The 23,253-nt window shown below is 38.6% G+C and overlaps 1 protein-coding gene across 1 annotated transcript in view; it reads left to right on the top strand.

Annotated features, from left to right (window-relative positions):
• The window catches only part of LRBA (LPS responsive beige-like anchor protein), a 414,576-nt gene that overhangs the window by 148,799 nt on the left and 242,524 nt on the right, over window positions 1-23,253 (top strand). The window contains exon 36 of the mRNA XM_074905922.1: window positions 22,119-22,285. Coding sequence (XP_074762023.1) covers window positions 22,119-22,285 — 167 coding nt within the window. The remainder of the gene's footprint in view (window positions 1-22,118; window positions 22,286-23,253) is intronic.

Raw genomic sequence — 23,253 nt, 5'->3', positions numbered from 1 at the left:
TCTGAACCTTTTACTCTTTGGTGTACTAGACATGAAATGTTAGATGATGTTATTTGTATCAGAGGAAGTAACTAAAGAGTCCTGCAAATCCATTGTGGCAGAATACCCATAAGTCAAAGAGAATGTCTGGGAGCCCTTGGAAGAATTATGAAAAGGTATTTGGCGTCTTTGGAGTTTCTGTAGATGATGGTTACTTCTTTATGTACTGCAGAAAAGAAAGTTTTAATCCTTGGCTGGGTCCCTATTCTCCATACAATTTTCCAGTGTTTTTAATAAAAGCTGCTCTGTTATACAACTTGTGCATCAAATAATCTTCCTCACAGAATCCTTCTATATGCAGTGTTATTCCACACACTTAATAGCAATGACTTTATTAGAAAAAAAAAAAGATTTTGGAATGTTTTCCATGGATATTCTGTCTAGTACTGTGGGTTATCAGCAACAAATCTTTAGAGAACACGTGAAGATAATGGATAGTGCAAGTTGTGGGCGTCCTGACCAAAAGTTATAGTCTGTAAGATTGCCAAAATATAATGTGGCAACACAAAGGAAGTTAGATGTGCCCTCAAAGAAAAACAAGGCTTTACACATTTTGTCATGAACGGGCTTAACTCTCTCTCCAATTTAGATTTTTAAATAAATGCTGCCCTTTGCATTGGGCAGGTTGGCCATTACAGTGCTGTCTGTCAGTAGAGGGAAGACAAATTTTAATTTCCATTTCTAAACACTTTTATTTTTTGAGGCATTATAAATTCTTCAGCAGAGCGCTGAGCATGGAAGAATTTTTTTAATATTTTTTTTTTCCATTGGAGGATTAACCAGTTTTGTTCTGCTGAAATATATTGACAAGTCCTAAACTGGAAAATTAAATTTCTCATGTTTCTGAGGTGGCAGTTTTTAGGATTCATTATCACATGTGTGTCAAAAGATGCTGAAATGAGAAGTTCATTTTCTGTTTGAACAATATAACATTTTCCCTTCCCGTGTGCTCAGGGAAGTGTTGGGATATGAAGTATTGCCTGATTATGAAAGGAGGAGTGAAAAATTGTGGTTTCTCTTTCACTGTGCTTTAATGAGCAATGGGAGGAGGAGGAATGAAAACTTGAACTGGAATGCTGAGATGTCTGTTTTTGTTATATCTCAATTTTAAATCAAAATTGTTACAGAAATATGTCTACGAGCTATCAAAGATATAATAATATTGTTTCTGAAGCAGCTTGAAAGAAAATTAATTTTCGAACTACTCTCTCCTATAGACTTCTCTGATGAAACAAGATGCTATCTTTCTTTCTGGCTTTGGATATTTTTGGCAAATTAGGAGACAAACTATGTGAAGACTTAAATCTAATAAGTATCAATGTTTTGTTGGGCTTTTGAAGTCATACTGAATATGGAAATAAAATAGATTCATAACTGTAGCTCATATCAGAAAAGGTCTATTCTCATTTTTCTGATGCTGATGAAATTTATTGATTTATCATTAATGCTTCGTGTTTAGCAGTATCTTATTGAGACTCTTCCATGTTTTATAATCTGTTCTATGTTGCATGTACATATTAAGTGTAATTTGAAAAAAAATCCAGGGACATCAGGAAGATATTAGTCTTTCTGCACAGAGTTTTACAATATTAGCTTTAAACCTCTTTACAATAATTTTGTAACATATAAATATTTTACAAATACTTTTTATGGCCTTTTCAATCTCGTTTTACATATTAAACACATCAATTTACTTTTCATTTCCTGTGAATGATAAACTTTCCTTTGTTTTAAAAACTTTTTACTCCCTCTCATAAGTACTGTTACAGCTGATTATTTTCACTAGAGATTATCAATGAGTTTAATTAATCTGCTCTCTATGGCTCTGGAAGTCTTAGCAGAACATGATCTGGAGTTCTTGTTATTTTAGCATTTGTAGACCCTGGAAAGCTAAAGAAACCTGCGCCAGAAGGAGCCAAAGACTCAGCTCCTGGAACCACTTACGTTTTATAATTTTGCCGTGCCACTGTAACGGCTGAATCGAAACAGCACAGGCATGGTGAACGTGGGGCAATTGGAAGAAGGGAGAGCAGCACTGTATGCTTTGGCTGTGATCTATCTTCTGCTAGACTGGGAACAGACAGCCCTTTCTGAACTTCTGCTGTGGCAGTGCATCTTAACTTTGTGTGTGAAATCCATAATCGTAAGGCTGACAGGGTGTGGTGTTTTCTTTTTTTTTTTTAATAAATTATTTAACTCACTAGCTAAGTACCACATAAAATCCAGAATAACAATTAGTGCATTCTTACAAGATTCATCAACATAAATAAGGTAATACCTAGTCTAAACAGCATTTTATTAGCATCGGTTTCTGTTTGTTCTTTTTTCTTTTCATCTACAGATTCTAAATTTCAGACTTGCTTGTTGAAAAAATAACTCTTAAAGTAAAATTATATGGAGGAAGAAGTGAGTGAAATACAATAATTATACCATGGAATATCTCTTCTACAGTAGTGACTTAATGAGTTAATTCGAAGTGCTCATGTGTTAGGAAAACGAGTATAGAAATATGAATGTCTGGCCTTGTATTAATATGCGCAGGGTTTATATAGGTAACTTCCACTTACCACAGATAATTCTTTGTGAATACTGAATTGTGATGGAAATTGCTCAAATACCCAGATGAACATCTCTTAGGTATTACAGAGCTACAGGTTTGGACAGTTTTCTGGAATAGAAAACAATTTGAAGATAAACTTGATTAACTTGAACTTTGTTTAGAGCATTCAATATCCAAAATAATTTAGGCTATCAACACCATCCACTTGGAAATTCCATGCCTTTTTTTTTATTCATTTCCATTAATAATGTTGTTGTTCTGTTTCACAGATGAATGGTTTGGTGGGACTCAAGAACATCTATACCGGGCTAGACCAAAAGTATGCCAAACTCAGCCTTCTGTTTGTGACAGAGTTGAGTAGCACGTGCCTAGAGACAAGCCCAAGAACAGTGCGGTGGTGTCGGGGTGCTTCCTTGTGTCTGCCCGGGTGGCAGGGATACCAATTTGCACAAAGATTTGCAGTTCTCTGTATGAATTTCACCTGTTGTTTTATCTCCCAGTCACTGTATTAGCATTTTTCGTGTCTGAGCGTTGTTTTTACTACCTTGAATTACTCTAGAGCTATCAGCAAAATTTGACACCTCTTCCACTCTGCAGTCATTTCTAAATACGTTTAATAGCACAGTGGGATTCAGTTGGTGATTTCCCTTCAATTTGAAGACTAGCTATTCTTTCTTAAACCTGTTTCCTTTGTTTTAATCAATTTTTATCAATGTAAGGATGTGTCTTTATGCCCTACCACATCCTGCCTTTCTTTAAATATCTTTTTGGCATTCAAACAGTGGACTTCATGAATTGGATCTTTCTCGTCTGTGTCTCCAGTGGCTTGTTGAAAGAAATCTAATGAAGCATGACTTCCCTTTACAAAAGCAGTGATGACTCTTGCCAGTGTGTTTATTCCATTGTTTGCTTTTTCCTTTAAACACAGCTACCAATTTGCCTTTTATAAACTTCAGAACTTCTGCCATGTAGTTCTCCGCTGTCCTCCAGTCCATTTGGCATATCTCATTCCTCTGGCACTGAGGCAGTTTGAACAAGGACGCTGTAGCTAATGTCTGAACTCATCCTTGAGTTCTTCTAGATCCCCTGAGTGAATACTCTATTGGTCCTAGCAGTTGGTCACTTGTCAAGTTTCTTTTATAACTTCTCTACTAGCACTTCTCTCTGGTGGTCTGGTGTTCCAAGAGCTCTTTTTATCCTTTGATCTTCTATTAGCTCTACAGAGATAACGGGCTTAGTGCTCCTGATTTGTTTGAAAAATAATTTATTGATGCCTTTTATGCCTTTATGCAAGTGCTCCTCAAACTCTTTTGGCCTGCTTCATTCTGTTTTTAAAACTAACATGCTATAGTTCACATATTTTTCTGTTTTCCTTCTTTGAACAGACTTCTTGAAGGATGACATTTTCTTATAGCCTTCTTTCCCTGCAACTTAACCATTCTGGCTTTTTTTTGTCTTTTAAAAAGCCTTTTGATGGATGGCATACGTTTCCTTTGAACCCCTAATATTCTATCTTTTTATGCGGTTTTGTGTTGTCTATAAAAACACTTTGCGTGTTTTCTTGCATATCTTTATGCTCGTAATATGAAAACCAAGCTAGCTAGATGAGAAATTTCTTGCTTCAAATTAGATGTTCCCATCAGAAATGTTGTTGTTCTCAACTATTCATGAAAAATAAATCAGTAGCGCTTACCTTGTTTATTATTCATGTGCAGACTTTTATGGTAGCTCATGCCAGGCAGTGATTCTAAAATACTCTTGAGTGAAGTAATACAGTGTACATGGAGTATAAATTCCTAGCATTAGCAGAGCAAGTATCCTAGTGTGCTTGATTGGAGATTTTCCTCTAATGTTCCTGTCCAAGATAACTTGCATTACTTATGTACCCTTTTAACAACAGTATTAGGAGTTGTTCAGCTTTGAGGAAAAAAACACTGGTGACAGTAAACATCTCTCCTATGTGCAGTATTGTAAGTTGGTTTGATCTAAGTGAAAAAGACATTATATTAAAATAATTCTGATACTGGTGCTGAAAAGGTCACAAGAAGTCTTGAGGGTCTGAATACCCAAAGGTGTGTTTCCTCACTATCCCAAATGGTAGGTTAGACTTAAATATTCTGCTCGATTGTAAGCTATTTCCAATATATTTTTACTTGTATTTATCTTTTGACTTCAGTAGTCTTTTTTTCTTTAGTTCTTATTATTACTTTTTTATTCTCACATCTCACTTCATTTCACTAGGCTAAATAAGTTTAATTCTTCTAGGTTTTTTTTGTCTTCTAAGGGTGGCATCTACATACTCTAGATCATCCTAGTAGCTCTGCTTTGTGTCTGTTCTTGGAAGATTGATTCCTACTACAACATGGATGAGAAAGACTAATCACATTGATAGGATAATAGGCTTGATAAGGGACCTATCTCAAACTGTGGATACTTAAGGAAGAGTTTATTAAAAGGGCAGACATAGTAACACTTTCCCAGAACCCATGCCCACTCATCTGCAATTTGAAGTGACTTCTGATTTTTGCTTGCTGGAAATGGTGACCATGTGATAAGTACCACTTTGGGGATTCTTGCTCCCCATTTGCCCAGTAAAACTTTGGCTCCACACAGACTTTTGTTAAGAGTTACACTGACTTAACTGCGAATTGTACTGGCATCTTGGTTTCATTCTTGTTTGTAAAATGCCTTTTCTCTGCTTGCGAGTCAGGTTGGAGGGGAGACATTGATCACAACCAGTGTTCTTGGAACAACTTCTGTTCGTTATACTGTTGTCATTAATAGTTATTAGCTGTTCACAGTAACAGCTTTATTCTACACACAATGCCATCACTTACAGGTTTTCGGTTGGAGTTTACAGCTGGGAGCCTGACTCCAACTGTATACTCCAACAACTGTAATGAGGGGTTTATTCCAGTAGCTTGAGAAGGTCCTGCAGAAGGCCCCTTTGCTTTGTGGCTCCGGCAGAAGGCCCCTTTGCTTTGTGGCTCCGGCAGAAGGTCCCTTTGCTTTGTGGCTCCGGCAGAAGGCCCCTTTGCTTTGTGGCTCCGGCAGAAGGTCCCTTTGCTTTGTGGCTCTGGCAGAAGGGCCTGTGCTCTATATACAATCCTGTATTACTTCTTTGTGTAGAGTAGCCATCACTTTCTTGGATGTTGTCTGGGTTGTACAAGTTACTGCTGGTACTAGTGTGTGCTAGTGGTGATGTACAGTTTGAGCAGACCCAAGGTATTCTGAGTTGATCATATTTTGCAGATCCTACAAGACTGCCAGTCCCTAGAGTTTACAAGCTCTTGGGAAACTTTCACACACAACCTTCTTAGCATGCACTCTCCATCTCTTTGGCCTGCTTTTTCCTGGTGACTGTCTCCATCTAACTTTATAAGAATCTATAGAACCCTTTCATGCAAACTCACCTAGAAAGGGTTCTTTATACCACATGATTTCACAGAATTCCTCTATCCCTCCTGAGCTGTCTTTTTTTTTTTTTGTTTCCCCTCCACTTTGACAACTCCTACCGTTACACAGTTCTTCGGTAGTGATTCCAATTCTGAATCCTTCCAAAATGCTTCTCAGTTCATATTCCTGATATCATATCATATGCTATCATATTTCCTGATGGAAGACCCAAAACTGCACCCAGCATTCCAGATGTGGACACACCAGGAATTGATAAATACAGTGTTTTCTGTGGTGTTCTCTTCCCAGTGGTTCCTTATCCTGTATTTGATTCCTGCTTATCCTGTACTGAGCTGATAGTTTCATAGAAGTATGTTGTTGATATCATTATGGGAAAAAGGAGTGAAGATGAAGGTGAACTCAGAGTTCATCATTTTATATCTAAAATTAGATTCTTTCCTATATTTCTGTTATCTACACTGAAGTTCCTGTGCTGTTTTATTACCACAATGACTTGATCTTCCAAGCTCCCCCCCTAGTTCCCCACAAACATTTCCCAGTCATACAGCTCTGTAGAGCTTAGCATCAGCAATGACCTTTGTCACTTCATTATTCACTCATTCTTCAGATTTTTTTTTACATACATGTTGAACGACCTGAAATGATCACAAACTGACAGAATTTTTATGGTTAATGTTAGTTTGACCAGAAACTTACCTAGTATTTTCTCTCCTCTCCTTCCAGAAGTAGCTTTTCTGGTTCTTGTCATTTACTCTTCCTTTGGCTGCTTTATGTTTTGCTTTTCTTCTGGGATGTTAGTCTAGATAAGTCTAGTTTCCTAAAATGTGGCTTTTAAAATCAAAGTAGTTGGCTTATGTGAGTGGAGAATTTGTGCTTACTGATGTTTTAAGAGCTTTGATGAAATAAAAAGTTGGAGTATACCTCTGTTGTTATTTGTATGGATAACATTTCCATTGAAGGTAAAAGTATAAATGTCAAAACTATTCTGAAAAAAAAATGTTAATTACAGCATGAGCTGATAGTTTTAGCTTTTGTGCACCCAGAGGAACCCAAAACTGCTGTTTCTGGTAAAACAGAATGGTGAATCAAACAGTTTATAATAGCATTAGCTTCCAGATAAAATATTTTCAATTAGTCTTTATAATTCCAGAATTAGTGGAAACATTTATGTCGTTAGATTCTTCCATCAAGGCACAGGGAAGTGAATTATTGAAAAGATAAAAATAAATTTGTTTGCTTTCTGTCAGAGTTCATATCCACAGCCAACCTTGATAGAAGACCAGAATGATTTAGACAAGTTTGCTTTGGAGATTCATAACATATGCTTGCTGGACAGAATTGAGTTATCTCTGCTCTGGAGAGTAAGTTATTGTAGCAGGAGCTGACAGAGATGAAGATAACTGAGGGAAATTCAATTACCTTTTAGTGTTTTCCTTCTAATAGGATTCTTAATGTGAAAAAGATCCTTAGATGATGCGCCTATGTTGCTTTGTGAGATCTGCTTTGATACCTGCATCCAGCATATAGTGAACTCTTCTTTTCAGGCCTTCATTAAGGATGAAATATGCATCTGATTGCTAAATGGCTGTTAACTTTTGATCCAGCATATTGGATCGTTTGTAGCCCAGATGTATTTGACAGTCTTTTGGCAGTAGTCTTGAATATTCTCTCAAATACAATTTTATTTTCAAAAGTAGTTTTTATGTGAGAAACTTGTTTATAGCAGGAACTGAAGAAAGTGCTCACAAAACTGTAAAATAGTTCCCTATATTCTAGTTCTGTTTCTGCATGTTTGTTTTCTCATTTGACTTCTCCTGGCAGAAGCACCTGAGCTGCAAATGCTGCTTATGACTGACCTCGGTCCAGGCAGTTGGGTTAAAGCCTCTCCCATTTGTCTGTAGATGAATTTCATGTGAAACTTCTGCACTTACCAGGTGAAATGCTGGGGTTCCAACCCCAAGCCCAGATTAAGGCTGACATGTGGGTGATTCCCACAGCCCTTCCCAAGGGGGGTGAGTTTCCCTTTAGGCTTCCCTCCAGGGTGGGGCGGCCTGGCAGACAGAGCCATGGGGTAAAGGAGCCCCAGGGGTCCCGCATGAAGTAACCAAGGGTCAGGTGTCCCACGTAGGGAGAACAGCTGGGACCCCTGGCAGGAGGGGCAGTGTCTGTGTGTGAGGGGGATGCCCTGTGCAGAGTTCCCTGCTGGGGAAGGACCTCCCGCCTCCCTGGGACTGGGCTCCACTCAGCTCTGGCTTTGGTAAACGCGGGCTGTGCAGAGATCCAGTGTGTGGCTTCCTTGGTCTGATGTGTTTGGCTGGTTGGCTCGGTTGTCTCCCGTCCCTTCTATGGGAGACTGCATGTCACCCTTTATCCCACCCACTGTTGGTCGTGTGGTGTCGTTGTTGGGGTCAGTGGGATTGATGTCCATTATGTATAACCTGACTGACTTGTTTGTACCCCCAGCGCTCACCCATGTGCTGACCCTTCTGTATCAAATACAATTTGGTTATTGGTTCATCTTTATGCTGGCTGTGTCCTTTATGCTGGGCCTGATAACTGGTAAAACACCAGGGTAGGCTGGTGCATACAGGTATTACGATGTTGTTATTTGTGTTGCTTGTAAAAATGTCAATTTTTTTGTAATGGCTGATGGAAGTTTAGAAGTGACTTTATGAAGCCAGCTCATTCTGCAGCTGTGTGTGTGAAACCATACTGCACACAAGTTTGTGTACCTGCTTTCTTCTACTGACCCGTTAAACTGTAGCTGAATGTAGATGTCTGTATATCCTCCAAAAGGCTTTATTTTTAAAGCTCTCACTATCAGCTTTAGAAAAATAAAAGTCCGCTTTTTTACCTGGAGGATTTACCCAAGCACTTGCACAGTGATATTTCTGTCAAAGAAAGGAAGAACAAGTATCTTCATATTTGATTTATTTGCAACCCCCAAACAGGTTTAGATGTCCCTAAAAGACAGTCCTGACCCAGTAGAAGTTTGTATTGAAAATCTAGTCCAGAGTTTGAGTAGTTACTTGTCTTGACCTATGGCTTCTTGACTGCGCAAGCTAGAGATACACCAGTGATTCTCTTGTTCACACTTAAACCCTAGTGTTCACAGTCTCACCTTGGAGTTACTGTGGTTTCCTCATTTAGGCATCACAAAGTTTGATTCATGCAGGTTGATTTTTTTGATGTTCGTGAAAGCAGCTTATGAAAATCAACTTTGGGGCAATGTGGGAAGTAAAACATGCATTAAAATACTGAGATGTTTAGAAAAGTCCATCAGTAGAGCCTGAAGGCATTTACAGTTAAGATTTTCCATGTTACCTTTATTAGTCACATAGAGTACTTGCCTCTTTCATTTATTGGAATATTACTGAGGAGGTTGTGGAAAATACTGCATCTAGTGTAATATTCTATTCTGAACTGTATTTCTCATTTCAGTGAAAGCTTCAGCCTCACACTGAGAATGCTCTGTTCTGAATACAACATATAGTGGCTATGCTGAAATAAATACCTCCATGAGTGATGGTTGAAAAGAGACAGTAACTGTTTAAATAGGGATTTTACAATTAAATTGCTAAAACAATTTTTATTTTATAGTGGATGGGTTTTGAAGTCTGTCTGGGATCCGGGGGGGAAGTGGTAGAAAACTACAAAGCCATACCCAGCCAAGGGTGACATTCCTCATCCTTTATGAAGGTAGCTTTTTTTCTTTATTTCTGAGTAGATCTATACAGCTTTCCAGGAAAAGGGAACAAGATGCGCTGATCAGAATTCTCAACAGGAACTGAAAGGTCCTTTCACATTGCCACTTCTATCTCACTGGTTTGCAGTCTGGTTTTTCATCTTAACTTCCCTGTATTAGCTTTTAAATGGGAATCACTGTAATAGATTTTTTGAAAAATAGATTTTTTTTTTTTCTTTCTGCTTCATCTGATTCTTTTATAGAAATGTTTACAGAATGGGTCCACCTACTGATTTTTTTTCTTTGACCTAAATAGGAGAAAACAGCCATTCCCTTTGAGATGATCATAGATCATGAAAACGAAGATCTATCAGTCAGTTAAGTTGCTTTTCAGATGATCACTGTATCGGGGAAGGTGCCAAGTGACTCGTAGACCTCTGGATTTCACCCTGAATCTGAAGCCCTACTGGAAGTGGCAGAGTCAATCCTTAGAAAGCCTTACCATTCAGAAAACCAGGTTGTCCTCACTGTTCCGTTTCACACAAGGAAGAAGAGATGTTGCCTGGTATTTTCCTCACCACTCTTCTTCTCCATCCCATCTTTTTCCTACGCACATTTCTAGGTCCCTGCTATTAATTCACTTTTCAGAAAATGCATCTTCAAAGACTTCTGGCTATCTTAAAAGAAAATATCCAGATTTGAATATCACTTGGAAAGTGATGATAGTGGTTATAATGATGAGCAGTGCAAGTGCTTTGGTCATTATTACACTTGCGTTGTCCTTTGTGTGCCCTAGTGCCAAGATATTGGGGTTTTTTGGTCAAAAATTTGTTGGAATAAATTCTGGGTCTAAGCAGTAATGCCACAGTTATGGCATAATGGATTTTGGGACGTTTGTACTCCTTCCATCCCTCTCGTTGCCTGTTCTTGCAGAAACTTGAGATGTAAATCTCATCAAACTATCCTGAACTGTGTGTTGCCCATAGAGTAATTTGATTCCATCTTTTGTGGCTGATTCCAATTTTTGCCTCAGAAATATTTAAGGGAGGTGACAAAGCAAGCAAAATGCTCAGTTATTGGATGGATTACTATATGATAGAGAATATATGGCAATTGTGAAACAAATTTTGTGTAACTTTTGTGGGACCAGAGGCAGAGAATACACCATCAGGGTGCCACGAGAGCCGGCAATTCCTTTGCAGGGGGTTAAGTTGGGAGCTCACTGCGGTACCACAGGACCTCACCAGGCATCTCCAACCTGCCACCCACCATGGGAAGAACAGGGCAGCCCTGGGGGAGGGTGGCACAGAGCCTCCACAGTCAGGCAGGACAGGATCATTCTCAGCTGCGCTGGCTCTGTACTGGCCCTCATCCCCAGGAGGACCTTACGTCACCTGCAGACATCTCTTGTTATGCTGCCGTTAGTCCTAAACACATTAAACATCTACAGAAGGAAAAAAACCAGATATTCTGACTTCTGAAATATTTTTGCATATTTTTTCCTACTCTGCCTGTTACAAACCCTAAAAATCTCATTTCTGAGCAGTTGTTGGTAGCCTTGAAGCCAGCATCACCCATACTGGCATTGGACCAACAGTGTTTTGCAAGGCAATTTCATGTGGTCAGCAGCAGAGGAGGGAGGAATGTTGCTCAGGTTATTTTTGAATGGCAGTTGTTTGAAGCTACTCAGAAATTTGCAATATTAGGAATAGATTATTGGCCAGAGTGTAGCTGAAGCTGTTAAAGTGTGTGAGAAACGTTACGTGGCTCTTTGGTATGTCCAATAACTGTCAAATCCATGTGTTCTATGTAATGTTTTATATCATTTCGATGGTTTCATTATTGTGCATACTTGGTGGAAGCTGGTGATTTTGATTAGTCACTGTTCTTTCTTTCAAAACCTATAATGTAAACGAGTTAACTGTAACTCGCATCAAATCTGAGATTCTTGCTTGATACTGTTTTTTTTATCTTGCATGGCTGTTGTGCTCTAAACACAACAAGCTCCAAGTATCAAGTTCTTTATTTTATACTGAATTATAGTAAATTAGTGAAATCTAGTTAAGCAGGATTTGTGCGGTTGTAGTGTGTAATCTGTTTTGTGCCATTACCCCAACGTCCAGGAGTTTAGCTGTTTGTAACAACCGCCGATAACTGTTACCGAGGGGTAGTATAAAAACACCCACACGCCATCTGAAAAAAACCAACCAGAGAGAAAAATATTGCATGCTGAAGTGAAACAAAGCCAAAAATAAAACTCAGCAAGAGCAGCAGAGCCTTGGAAATAGGACGTTTGATATGTAATATTGAAATGAGAAACAAACAGAAAAGGATCTTATATGCTCTTATGTAAATGAGTATGTTTACGGAGTGGGGGTTTTTTAATGTTGACAAAAAGGATGATGCCGGTAGAAACTGGTTGTTGCTACGTAGTACTCATTTCTCTGAAGGTAGAATCTGTGGTAGGTGTAATGCTGACTCTTACATCGTTGTGGTCTTTTCATTTAAACCAAGTGATCAAGAAAAATATGAATTTTAAAGCAGTTTTTATAGAGTATTTTTAGTCCTTGTTCCACGTTGCTCAATATAAGATCTAGAGTTGTGCGAATGAGTGTTTTAAACTTCAGCTGCTGTAAATTAAAGCAGAGACTGTTGTCTTCTCACACTTTGAAGAGTCAGAGTATTTCAAATGTTGTTTTATGGATAATAAAATCACAATTTTAAAAAGAAACAAATTTTAGAGCCAAATGTCAACCATTCAAGGGTGGTAGAACTTTTTCTGAATAAAAATTAATTAAACCCCAAACCTATTCATAACTATCTCATGTTGTCCAGAAATTCCAAAATTGTGTTACATAAATGCATGAGGACCAATCACGAAGGAAAAAATGTCATATGCTAGTTGAAATGAAATAGAAAACGTAGACTATCGAAAAAGGAGTGGGAAAAAATCAAGTTAAAATAACTTGCTTTTCATAGTTTGATATAGGATTTCTGATATGAGGCCTTAAATTAAGGCAGTGGTTAAGCTAAAGCTGGGATTGTGACTGCTTAACATTTTTCCAAAGTAAGTGGCTAGAATTGATTTTAAAAAATAACTGTTATAAAAAACCAATATTTTAAGAATCCTTCCCATTTGCTTCTGGATTGATTTATTATATAAATAAAATTATATTATATAAATATATAATTATATAAAATTTTTTGCCATTCATTATCATCTTAAGCAAAATATCCTGTTTTTAAAATACTGAGTCCTCCAAAGAATAAGCCTCTTGAGGATCTTAGTTTGCCATAAGGTGAAAAGCAAGTGTGGAGAAACTTGTGAATCAGCAAAACTAGGCTTTTTATTTTTGAATAAAATCCCATATGATCCTTTTTTTTTTTTCCCCACAGATTCTCTGATAGTCATTTAAAAATACTCTGACAAAAAAAAAGTATTACCATTCCTTACAAATGAATTAAAATTCTGCAGATACAGCTGAAGATGCAGTGACGTAATGGCAGAAATGGAAGGTTATTTTCTCTGTGTGGGAAGGAAATACTTTGCCAGAAAACGTGTTTGTCCTATATAGCAGTGTTGCTCAAGGATACGTGTCAGTCCAGGGGGTCATTTGCCATTGCAACGGAGCTGGGGCAGGGTCTGGAGCACAGGTCTGCTGGGGAGCGGCTGGGGGAACTGGGGGGGTTCAGTCTGGAGAAGAGGAGGCTGAGGGGAGACCTCCTGGCCCTCTGCAACTCCCTGCCAGGAGGGGGCAGAGAGGGGGGATGAGTCTCTGGAGCCAAGGCCCCAGCGCCAGGCCCCGAGGGAATGGCCTCAAGCTGCCCAGGGCAGGGTCAGGCTGGCTCTGAGGAAGGATTTCTGTGCAGAAGGGGCTGTTGGGCGTTGGAATGGGCTGCCCAGGGCAGGGGGGAGTCCCCGGGATCCCTGGAGGGGTTGAAGAGTCGGGCTGAGCCAGCGCTGAGGGATCTGGGGGAGTTGGGAACGGTCAGGGGGAGGGTCATGGTGGGGCTGGAGGAGCTCCAAGGGCTTTCCCAACCCGGATGGTTCTGGGGTTCTGTGATTGTGAGGCTGCAAAGGCCCTGAACTGTCAGAGATCAAGTCCACCAAGTCCTCTCTGAGAGCAAGCGTGATAGAAGCTGCTGAAGGACAGATGTGTTACCTTTTGAGTGGTGAGTTTGTGTTCATGTCTGAATGTTTCATAGCCAAGGCTTCACAAAATGTTTGCCAAATACGACACAGAACACTTTTAAATCTCCTGTTGCTGACGCAGAAGGAGAGGTGATTTGTTCCTCCAGCTACGTTAATTACTGGTATGTGTCCCTGTGTGTGTATTGATTTTGTTGTGTGCTGATGGTATTTGTACCTTTGTTTGTTCATAATGTCTGGTGAGTACTAGACTACTATACAGAGTAGAATACTTTCATAACATGCCCTTGATTCTGTTATCAGAATACAGAACAAAGTTCTAGGAAGGCAAACTAAATATACATCTTTTTTTTTCATTAAGCATCATAAATGACATCCTAAGGAGCCCAGTCAGATCTGAAACCAAGTTTGTATCCAAAGTCCTGAAGCTTGTTAGAGATGTCCTTGTCACTGGCATGCATGCAGTTATGGCAACGTAGGAAGCCATTCTGCCTAAATGCTGTGTTATCTCACACGGATGTGGTTTCTCTGTTCTTTCTTCATGGGTTGGTATATTTTGATACATTCTTAAGCTCCTGGGTTAAAGTCAGAGTTGTGTTCTCAAACCAAGACACTAAACAGGGAAAGCTGAAAGGTGCTTGAAGGGAACTATGTAGAAAACAGAAATAGAAACACAAACCCTAGGCTGCAGGGATATCTCAAGGGGCTAATCTTTCTGTCTTTTGGAAATCTGGAACTTTACATAATCTTGGAAACTGTTTATGTAGAGATTTTGGCTGGAAACGAATTTGCTTTGCATGTGTTTTCCAAATTTATAAGGAAATTTAGTGAGTGTGATGTAGCAGGAATCTCAAACAATAAATAACAAAATCAGCAAAGGTATGTTGATTATTTTTGCATTGTATTGTACGTACAATATGGAAGTGAGTTCTCACGTTGTAATAAAAAGGAGTCCTCTATAGGAATGCACATTCCTGTAAGGGAAGTGTTGAGACAATTAACATCTCGTGTTAAATACTAATATCACAGAATCAACTAGGTTGGAAAGGACCTTGAAGATCATCTAATCAAGCTGTGTCTTTGATAGCTATAGTAATTAAAGAATTATAACTCATGCACATGTCTTTTCGCTTTGTTATAGCTAGAGGCTGAAGCCACATTTATGGATTAAAGTGGTACAAGGTATTTCGTAACAAGTTTCCAAATTATCTTTTGGTTTATCTGAATAATTGCAGCTAAATTTTTCCATTCTTTGCGCTCGTAGATGTTGAATTACTTTAAAGTTTAGAATTTTTTCTTCTTGTTTTGGAAAAGAAGGTTGGCAAAATGTTTCCAAATTAAAACATTAAAAAATATGACTTCTTTTTATTTCATTGAGAATTTCCAGTTTTTCCATGCTTTGAGGTATTATTGTTTTCCCCCTGCCAGATATGTACCTTTTGTCCCATTGTGAAAAATAATTCAGAATTCATCTGACACAAAACTTGTGAGAAATTGTTGTTTATAGAGTACCTGTAAGGGCTTCTTAATTAGTGAGTTGCATTGTTGAAAAAGACTCGCTGCTGTGGGTTGCCTGTTCTTGGAGACTTCACTGAAGGTTGATCGGTGCCGCCTGAACTGCGTGTGACTTTCAATCTGCTCAGGCGTCACTCCTGTGCCAAGTCTTGGTGCTGTAAGTTGTAAAAGGACTGTGCTGGCAGTAGGGTGTCTGGAAATCTGAATCCTGGAGAAGAAATTATTTGGCTGCGGGGGCTAAAACTGCTGGGCTGCTTTCCACCTACCTTACAGGTGACAGAGGTTCTTGCTGTGCCTCGGTGGGCCGGGGTGGCGGAAGGGGTGGTGGTCACACTGAGTGAACGAGGGCATTTCAGAGCTTTAGTTTGCTGGGGTTTGTTGGCAATGTGCCATCCGGCCCCTGGTCATACAAAGATTTTCACGAGCTCTTGAGGAATGGATTGACAACGATTGGCAAATGCTTCCCGAGCTGACAGCACCACCGTTGCAGTGGATGGTAACTGCTTCCCCTGCGTCCACCTAATGCTCGTACCGTACAGAGGGGAGGAAGCGTCCTGGTGCTATTGCTGGAGTGAGGTACTAACAGCAGGAACAGAGGAGAGCTTTGGATGCCTAGTATGAGAGAGAGCCTGCAGATAAAAAACAGAAGGAAATGCCGGGGAGCACTGAAAGTAGAATTGGGATGGTTCCCTAAGCCGGTCTCTGTGGCACCTTTGGAGACTGGAACTAAACACTATTTCTCTTCTGGTGGTAACAAGTTGTTCACACGTCTTTAACTACTGGTTACAGACAAGGCAACAATGGAACACCGCTTTGCTTTGGGTGAAGGGTTAGAAGTCTTTGTATTTGGCCTGCTTGGAGACTTACATGTATATTTTCACCTGATTAAAAGGTATTTTAAACCTCTTTTAAAACAAGTTGCATAGAAATGACAGTGTGAAAAGACTGCAAAACCAAGTATCCAAAAGCAATGAAAAATCAGAGCAGTGCAACCTTACCTTGGCCCTCATTAAGCCATGTGTGGTGAATCCTTAGATTATGTAAGTACACGTCTCGTTTGCTGGACAGAGTGGATGTTCCTAATGAAATAAGTGAGTCTGTCAGTTCCAGACGTTGTTCGTGGCTCTGATCCATTTGTTGCGTTGGACTAGAAGTTCTTTAGTGAGTGCAGTGCTAATCTCTGGGGTGGTGTTGGAGCAGCTGAATGGCACAAGGTTGATGCAGTGTAGTTGGGAAAGTGCTTAAAAGATCATTGCTGGCTTCTTTGCTTAATACCTAGTCTGAGAGCACAGAGCCACCCATGCAGAAGTGCTGAGCTTCACTGTTTCTAGAGCATAGGGGAATTGTACTTTGATTATTTCTAGGTTGAAAAAAGCCTTATACTTGGAAGATGTGGACCCAAAGGATCTCAAATTTACTGCCCAAGCGTAATGTTTTTAGGATCTTAGCCTGCCTTAAAACAAGAACAGTGTGAACAGACTGCAGATAAACTGGGTTTGCAAGAGAGAGGGGGGAAGTGTCCATCCTAGTGCATGCTTTGAATGCAAAGCATTGCATACGTATGGTAAGAACTGGCTTTTTGGCTTCAAAAAGAACATTTGTCTCTGCCTATTGTGTATGCCAGTGGTTAGCAGTGATGCTTAGAGAGTTAGAATATTGGGATGATGTAGGGCACATACAGCAAATCCCAGTTTTGAGCAAGGAGAAAGAGCTCTTGTTTGTGTAAAGCTTTGTCTTTGACTGTGATCCAAGGGTGCTGCCGTAACACAAGTACTATCAATTAGATAAGCATGACAGAAAGCGGTAAAAAAAAAAAAGTAGTGTACTAATGGATACTGCGGAATAAATCTGATGTTACTTGTCTCTGTTCTTTACAGTTTATTTATTCTGCCAGTTGTTTTTATATCCAGCTGAACTCTGGTTAGTTTGTCTCATTTACCTGCTCTACTAAACCAGGTTCATTTGAAAGATGCAATCTCAGTAAAAGTGCTCTTGCCTTGTGTTTAGCTGGGTTTAGTAATGCTTAATACTGTGAGACTTAAAGCTAAAAAATAAAGCTGTTGACTCAGCACAGATTAAAACCAGATGTCTTTTGAGATCCTTGCATTTCTCCCTAATCACTAACCCAAATTGACTGTGGTAGGTTTTTTTTCTGGTCATGACCATAGTTTTACCAGTCTGTGTTTGGTGTGATCTAAGTCAATGTTGTGTTCCCCCCTCTTCCCCCCCACCCTTGTGATTTTAAATGTTTGTTTTGTTTTTTTTTTTTTTCTGCAGGAATGTCTGGCTACAAAACCACCCCCACCCCCCACCCCCTTTTTTTTTAACTCCCCTTCACATTTGTATTACAAACAGTGATTTAGATGCAGATTCTTTTTAATCTTCAAATCAGATAAAAGACTGGAAAAGTGGATAGATGAGGTTTGGAAAAACTATAGGTTGCAGAGATGAGAAGCCATTGCTTTGTCTTGAGTCCATTAAAACAAGAAGAAATAGAAGAGATACTTTGATAAGTGTTCTGCTGGTGTTAACCTTGATGGCTATTATCGGGGGGATGATGCTATATCTATTTCATTGGCTTAAGCTTTTTTCATGCTGAGAGAAATCAATACTTTGAGTCGTTGGATGACAGAGGCATCACTTCAGAATTGACGGTGGCTGTCAGACGTTGTCATTGGTTGACTTTTGTTCGCTGTTGAGGTTTTAAGCTTTCATTTTTCTAAGTCTTATTCAGGAGTCTTTGTAAGATTTCCCTGGGTAGCATTTTTAGTCCAGACTTTAAACCTCAGGTCAGAGGTCAAGTGCAAAGATCTGTGAAAGCAGAGGATTGAGGAGCTCCTTCATTTACTGGAATATCCTTATTTGTAGGGAATTTGCATTAGTGGCAAGACTACACGTTATCTTGTGGATGACTTTTCCTCTTAAATGACACCCTCTGAGACAGGTTGGTCACAAAGCAGGTAGCTTTTAGCTAAATTAGACAAAGAAACTGGCATATGTAAAAGTGTTCAGTGATCTCTCAGTTGAATGAAAGCAAAAAGGTGCAATATTGCTTTTAAAAGCCCTCCACTATGAATATTTTTCATAGTTTGTAGACAGCATTGCATTTTAATTTTGGGACTGCAAAGGTGCACGTGCAGATGGCACCCTGCAGAGGAAATCCGTTACTTGACATTTTTATAAAGAGCAAAGATAAAATAGTTCTGAAAACACTAGATTAATCCTTGTTTTGACTGAATTATAGACTAATTCACCTCGTCAGTATTTTGCAATAGTATTTCTGGAATATTTCCTGTATACAGAATGTATTATACTTTCATATCTATAACTTGCCTTTTGGATGAACTTATGCTCCTTTAGAATTACTCTTCCTTAAGAATAAATCTTCAGATAACCTCCATGTTCAAATAGCCTGCAGTCTTGTCCAAGCAGGGAATGGGAGAGATGAAAAAACTGTTCCACTCTGCGATAATGGCAAAGGGAAGGTTTCTCTTCCACCCTGGATGAACGGGCAGAGGACAAGGGCCTTTGCTCTGCTCTGTGCTGTGTCAAAGGATTTTGCTTAATACACTTTCCCTTTATAAAACGTTTAACAGCTGCTGAGTTTAAGACTTTTTGTGGATAACCTGTGGAGCTTATATATGAAAATGCACTTTTCTCCTTTCAACATTTTTTGTTTTATCATGAGTGTGACTGTCGTGCTTGCATGATTATACTTTCATTACACACTTGCCCAAACAGATTACAAAAATTATGTAGGCCCAAGCACTAGTTGAGGGAAGGTTTGACAAATTCCTTTGCACACAACTGTATGTCTAATGGTCAAACCATCTTCAAGCGTGACAGGGTGCATATTGCAAGTGCAAGGGATCAAACAGTAACGAAGAAATAAAACTAAAATATGTTTTTGAGTTTGTGCACAGACAGAAATCAAGATGAATTTTTATTTTACGTAAATGGAATGATCAGGATTTGGTGGGAAGTATTAACACGTGCCACTCCGTATCCTGGTATTGCATGTCTGGATGTAGTGGATTGGGTGAACCTGAAGGCAGCTGGAAAATTTAAGAATACAGTAGAGAAACAGAGACCTTTTAGTGTTTTCAGAACAGTCTAGTGGTGACTGGCTACTGTGGTCCGGGTCTCTTTCCATTTCATTTGGTGAAGCCAGTCGTCTTTCACTCCTGTATTAAAAATTATTTGAGAGGGAGTGGGAGAAATAGCTTCTTTTTTGGTGAAAATTTGGCATATATTGTGGGGAGGAACCACTAAACAATTGACGAGTCACCTGTATGATTAAAGAGAAGATACTTCTTGCAAAACTTTCTTATTGTTAGTAACAATACACCCGCGTGCCAGATATTTGGCAGAACTGTGGCGGCTTTTTGTTCTCATTTGTGAAATATGTATTGTGAAGAGCGTGCTATGGCTAGGAGTCCCTCCTGGAGTGATACTATCATTTTATGGGATTGCTGCATGTGAGAGTGTCTCAGTTTTGTGGATAACTGCAAATTTCTATTCATTTTAAATACTGAATTTGCTGAAAAGCAGAGTCCTATACATTTCAATTTTGTGACAGGCTGACTCTGTTTTCGGGGAAGATGTCAGGACAATAAAATAGCGCTTTTCTTTTTTCCTTCATTTGAATGTCACAGCAAGACTTTGAAAATCTTTGTTGGTATTTAATGAAGGATGCGTTCAAAATTACATCATAAAGAGACTTTTTTTAAAGAGGTACAAGTTCATTATATCTTTTACAAAACATTCTAGTTTGATTTCCATTTTATCATGTTTTAAGGTCAAATGTGACTTTAATGTTCCATAAAGAGACAGAGATTGATAATGGGGAAAGAATAACCCTCTAATGTGATTTATATCTATGGATTTTATGTCAGATATGAAAAGTTGCTGTTCAAATTGTAAAGGAGGATCCATTAAAGAGCACTTTAAAACATTTTACTACTTAGCTTACCTTATACACTTGTTTTTAGAATTCTGCCCTTTCAGGCAACTTAAAAATAACAGCTTATGAAACATTTACAAAGTGCTGAAAAGAACTCAGAATCATCATAGGTGCAAAACAGATTAATGTATTGGAAAAGACAGCTGTATTTAAAAAGAGCTAGAAAAATCTTGCTTAGTGTTCGTTATGATTTAGCCGTCTTATATTTTTGTGAAGAGGGGTGGCAGAGTGCTTTATGCAGGAGTACAAAAGCCAATTTTTGATGTCTCATTGACTTGGAAAGTCAGCTTCTCATTCTTCACTCCTTCTGGATGTCTGTTCCTCAGGTGAGCATTGCTCTAAGGTGTGGGGAAAATGCTGAGGAAATTTGTAAATAGATTAAAATTGTTAAAATAGCTCTAAAATGTATTCATCTGTTAGTCCATTTTGGTTATCTAATGTCTGTGAAAATCTACACACCCCCAAATTTTATTGTGTTTTTTCCACATGCTCCTTATCTTTCTCTCCCTTTGTGACATATGTATTTGTATATACACATATATAAATAACATTCGATTCATAGCCTGCCTTTTTCTTTATTTGCAGCAGTTTTCTAATGCTTGTACGTATAGATAGGTTTATATAGAAAAAACATTGCTACTGTTTTAAACATAAAAAATCATTATGATACTGTGCTGTTACCTAAGCTTTAAGAAATAATTGAACTAGTGTCTGCATCAGCTGTGCTTCACAAAGAAAAAGCAATTTTTTGTTGTTGTTAGTCAGGCATTTGTGTCCATTCTACTAACTAGATCATAGAATAATCCAATCACTGACAAAGGCTGAAATGCTTTGTCTGGCATATGCGATCTGTGGAACTGCCAGATGAAAACTGAAATTAGAAACAGGGAGTGATGAAGTGGGGAAAAGCCTTCGTTATTTCCACCAATATTTGTACTTGTTGTGAGTCTTCATGTAGCATGGTCTGATGAGAGGGTGATCTAAATCGGATGCCTGGTTTTTTGAGTTCTGTACTAACAGACAAATTTTTCAGAAGATCAGCAAAACGCAAAATAATAAGAAAATGTTGTAACAAAGAATCTTTTGTAGATTTGAGTTCTGTTTATAGATGCCTTTCAATTCTTATTTTACTAGTATTTGAGTTTCAGTACCTTGGCTCATTTCTTACTTTATTAGTATTTAGTACGAGTACTAGTACCTTGTCAAATAGAGGATGTTTATACAACAGGTGTAGTACAGCTAGGACAGTTATTAACCTTCCCCTGCTGGCCTGCAAATGTGCTCAACTTCAAGAAGATTCAGTCTTCATACGCATTTTGTCTTCTGTCTATCTGAAGATATGTAGATTTTCGAGTTAGTTTTTATATATTTATATAAACAGCAGCAAACGCTTGGGTACCCAAATCTAGTGAAGAGTCACAGGAGCTTGCTGGCATTCATTATTCTGAAATTTGCCTCTTTGTTCCTATAATGCTATCCGCTTCCTTTGTTACAAAATAGAAGTGGTTGTGCCTGTATATTTGACTCTGCAATCGGGCCACTAACGTGTTGCTGTTTACTAAATCTTGAGTGCGTATACTAGGAGTTTAAAGATTTCATGACAAACCAGGATCCTCTGCTTGGCTCTCTGGACAGATTTACTGTGGGCAGCCGCGCAGTGCCTCAACTCTCAAACCTGTAAAATGGGGCTAATTCCTGTTTCACAAGGGTTTTGTATAATTAGGAAGCGCTTCAAAGTTCCTTTGAATGGTAAAATTAAAAGTAATGAAGTCTTTGTTTTTCCTCCTAGTCACTGTGTGCCCAGTATTCTGCAGACAAACGGGAAGAAGAAAAAATGTGTCATCATTTGATAATGGCAGCTAAGTACCGAGACCAGGTGACTGCAACTCAACTGATACAGAAAATTATCAACATTCTGACAGACAAGCATGGAGCCTGGGGAAGCTCTGCACCAAGGTAAAGCATTTTGAGGGGGTGTTAAAGTATTGTTGAGAATTGGGCTGTGCTCAGCTATGCTCAGGTGACTGGAATTAATGTCTTATGGTCAAATTTAATATAAAGCAAGGTTTTTCAGTTGTGGGTTTTTTTTTTTAAAAAAAAAACAAACTGCTATAGAAGGTAAAATAAATGTTTCAGTGCTTCATATGGGTCAATAGTCACAGAACTAGTGTTCTGTTAGAGCAGTAAAAAACCAGGGTGATTCTCTTGTGACTTGAAACTCTGCTATAACAATGGGATAGAATTTATTCTGAATGTCCCGTTCTACCCCTATCATTTATTTGAAAAGTAATCTTTAAATATTTCCTCACAACTAGCTTTCTTCATGGTGCATTATATGGTCTAAAGTTGAACCACAGTTTAGTAACTTGTTTTCTTTCCTGCCAAACTTTAAACAACTTTAAGTTTGATGGAAATTACGAGTTTTGTATTAGTAATTTCAAGGTGAAAGCAGTACTGGCGAATTAATTCTCCTTTCGGAATTGTCAGTATGTACCTTCATTACGAGGACACTTGTCTAACTTCTTCAGCACAAGATACAGCAAAGTTTCACTTGCAAATCTGAAATTCAAGTCCTTGTAGTACATCCTTAACTAAGGCTTAAGAACATACTTTTGGAACATACTTAGGCTGGAACACAGCGGTGTTGAATATGCTGGTATAGTGAGATACTATTATTTGAATGCAATGCAATAATAAGCATGGGAGAAGTACGTGAGTAGACAAGAGAGTGGTTTTCCCAGCAACCTTTTTTCATTGTTCAATTAATGCTTGTTTTCTGGAAAGAAAAAGAAAGAATTCCCAAGCACTAGTAATTTCTATAAGGTACAGTAACATAAAGAGAATAGTATGAATAAAATAAACTGGAACTGTTAAATAATTGTGATATTATGGCATGGAATGTCCATTTCCCACAAATACCACTT

This window comes from Athene noctua, chromosome 4 (assembly GCF_965140245.1).
Source record: "Athene noctua chromosome 4, bAthNoc1.hap1.1, whole genome shotgun sequence".
In the NCBI taxonomy this organism is placed as follows: Eukaryota; Metazoa; Chordata; class Aves; order Strigiformes; family Strigidae; genus Athene; species Athene noctua.
Note: the sequence above shows the minus strand (reverse complement) of the source record. Positions and strands in the feature narration are given on the sequence as shown.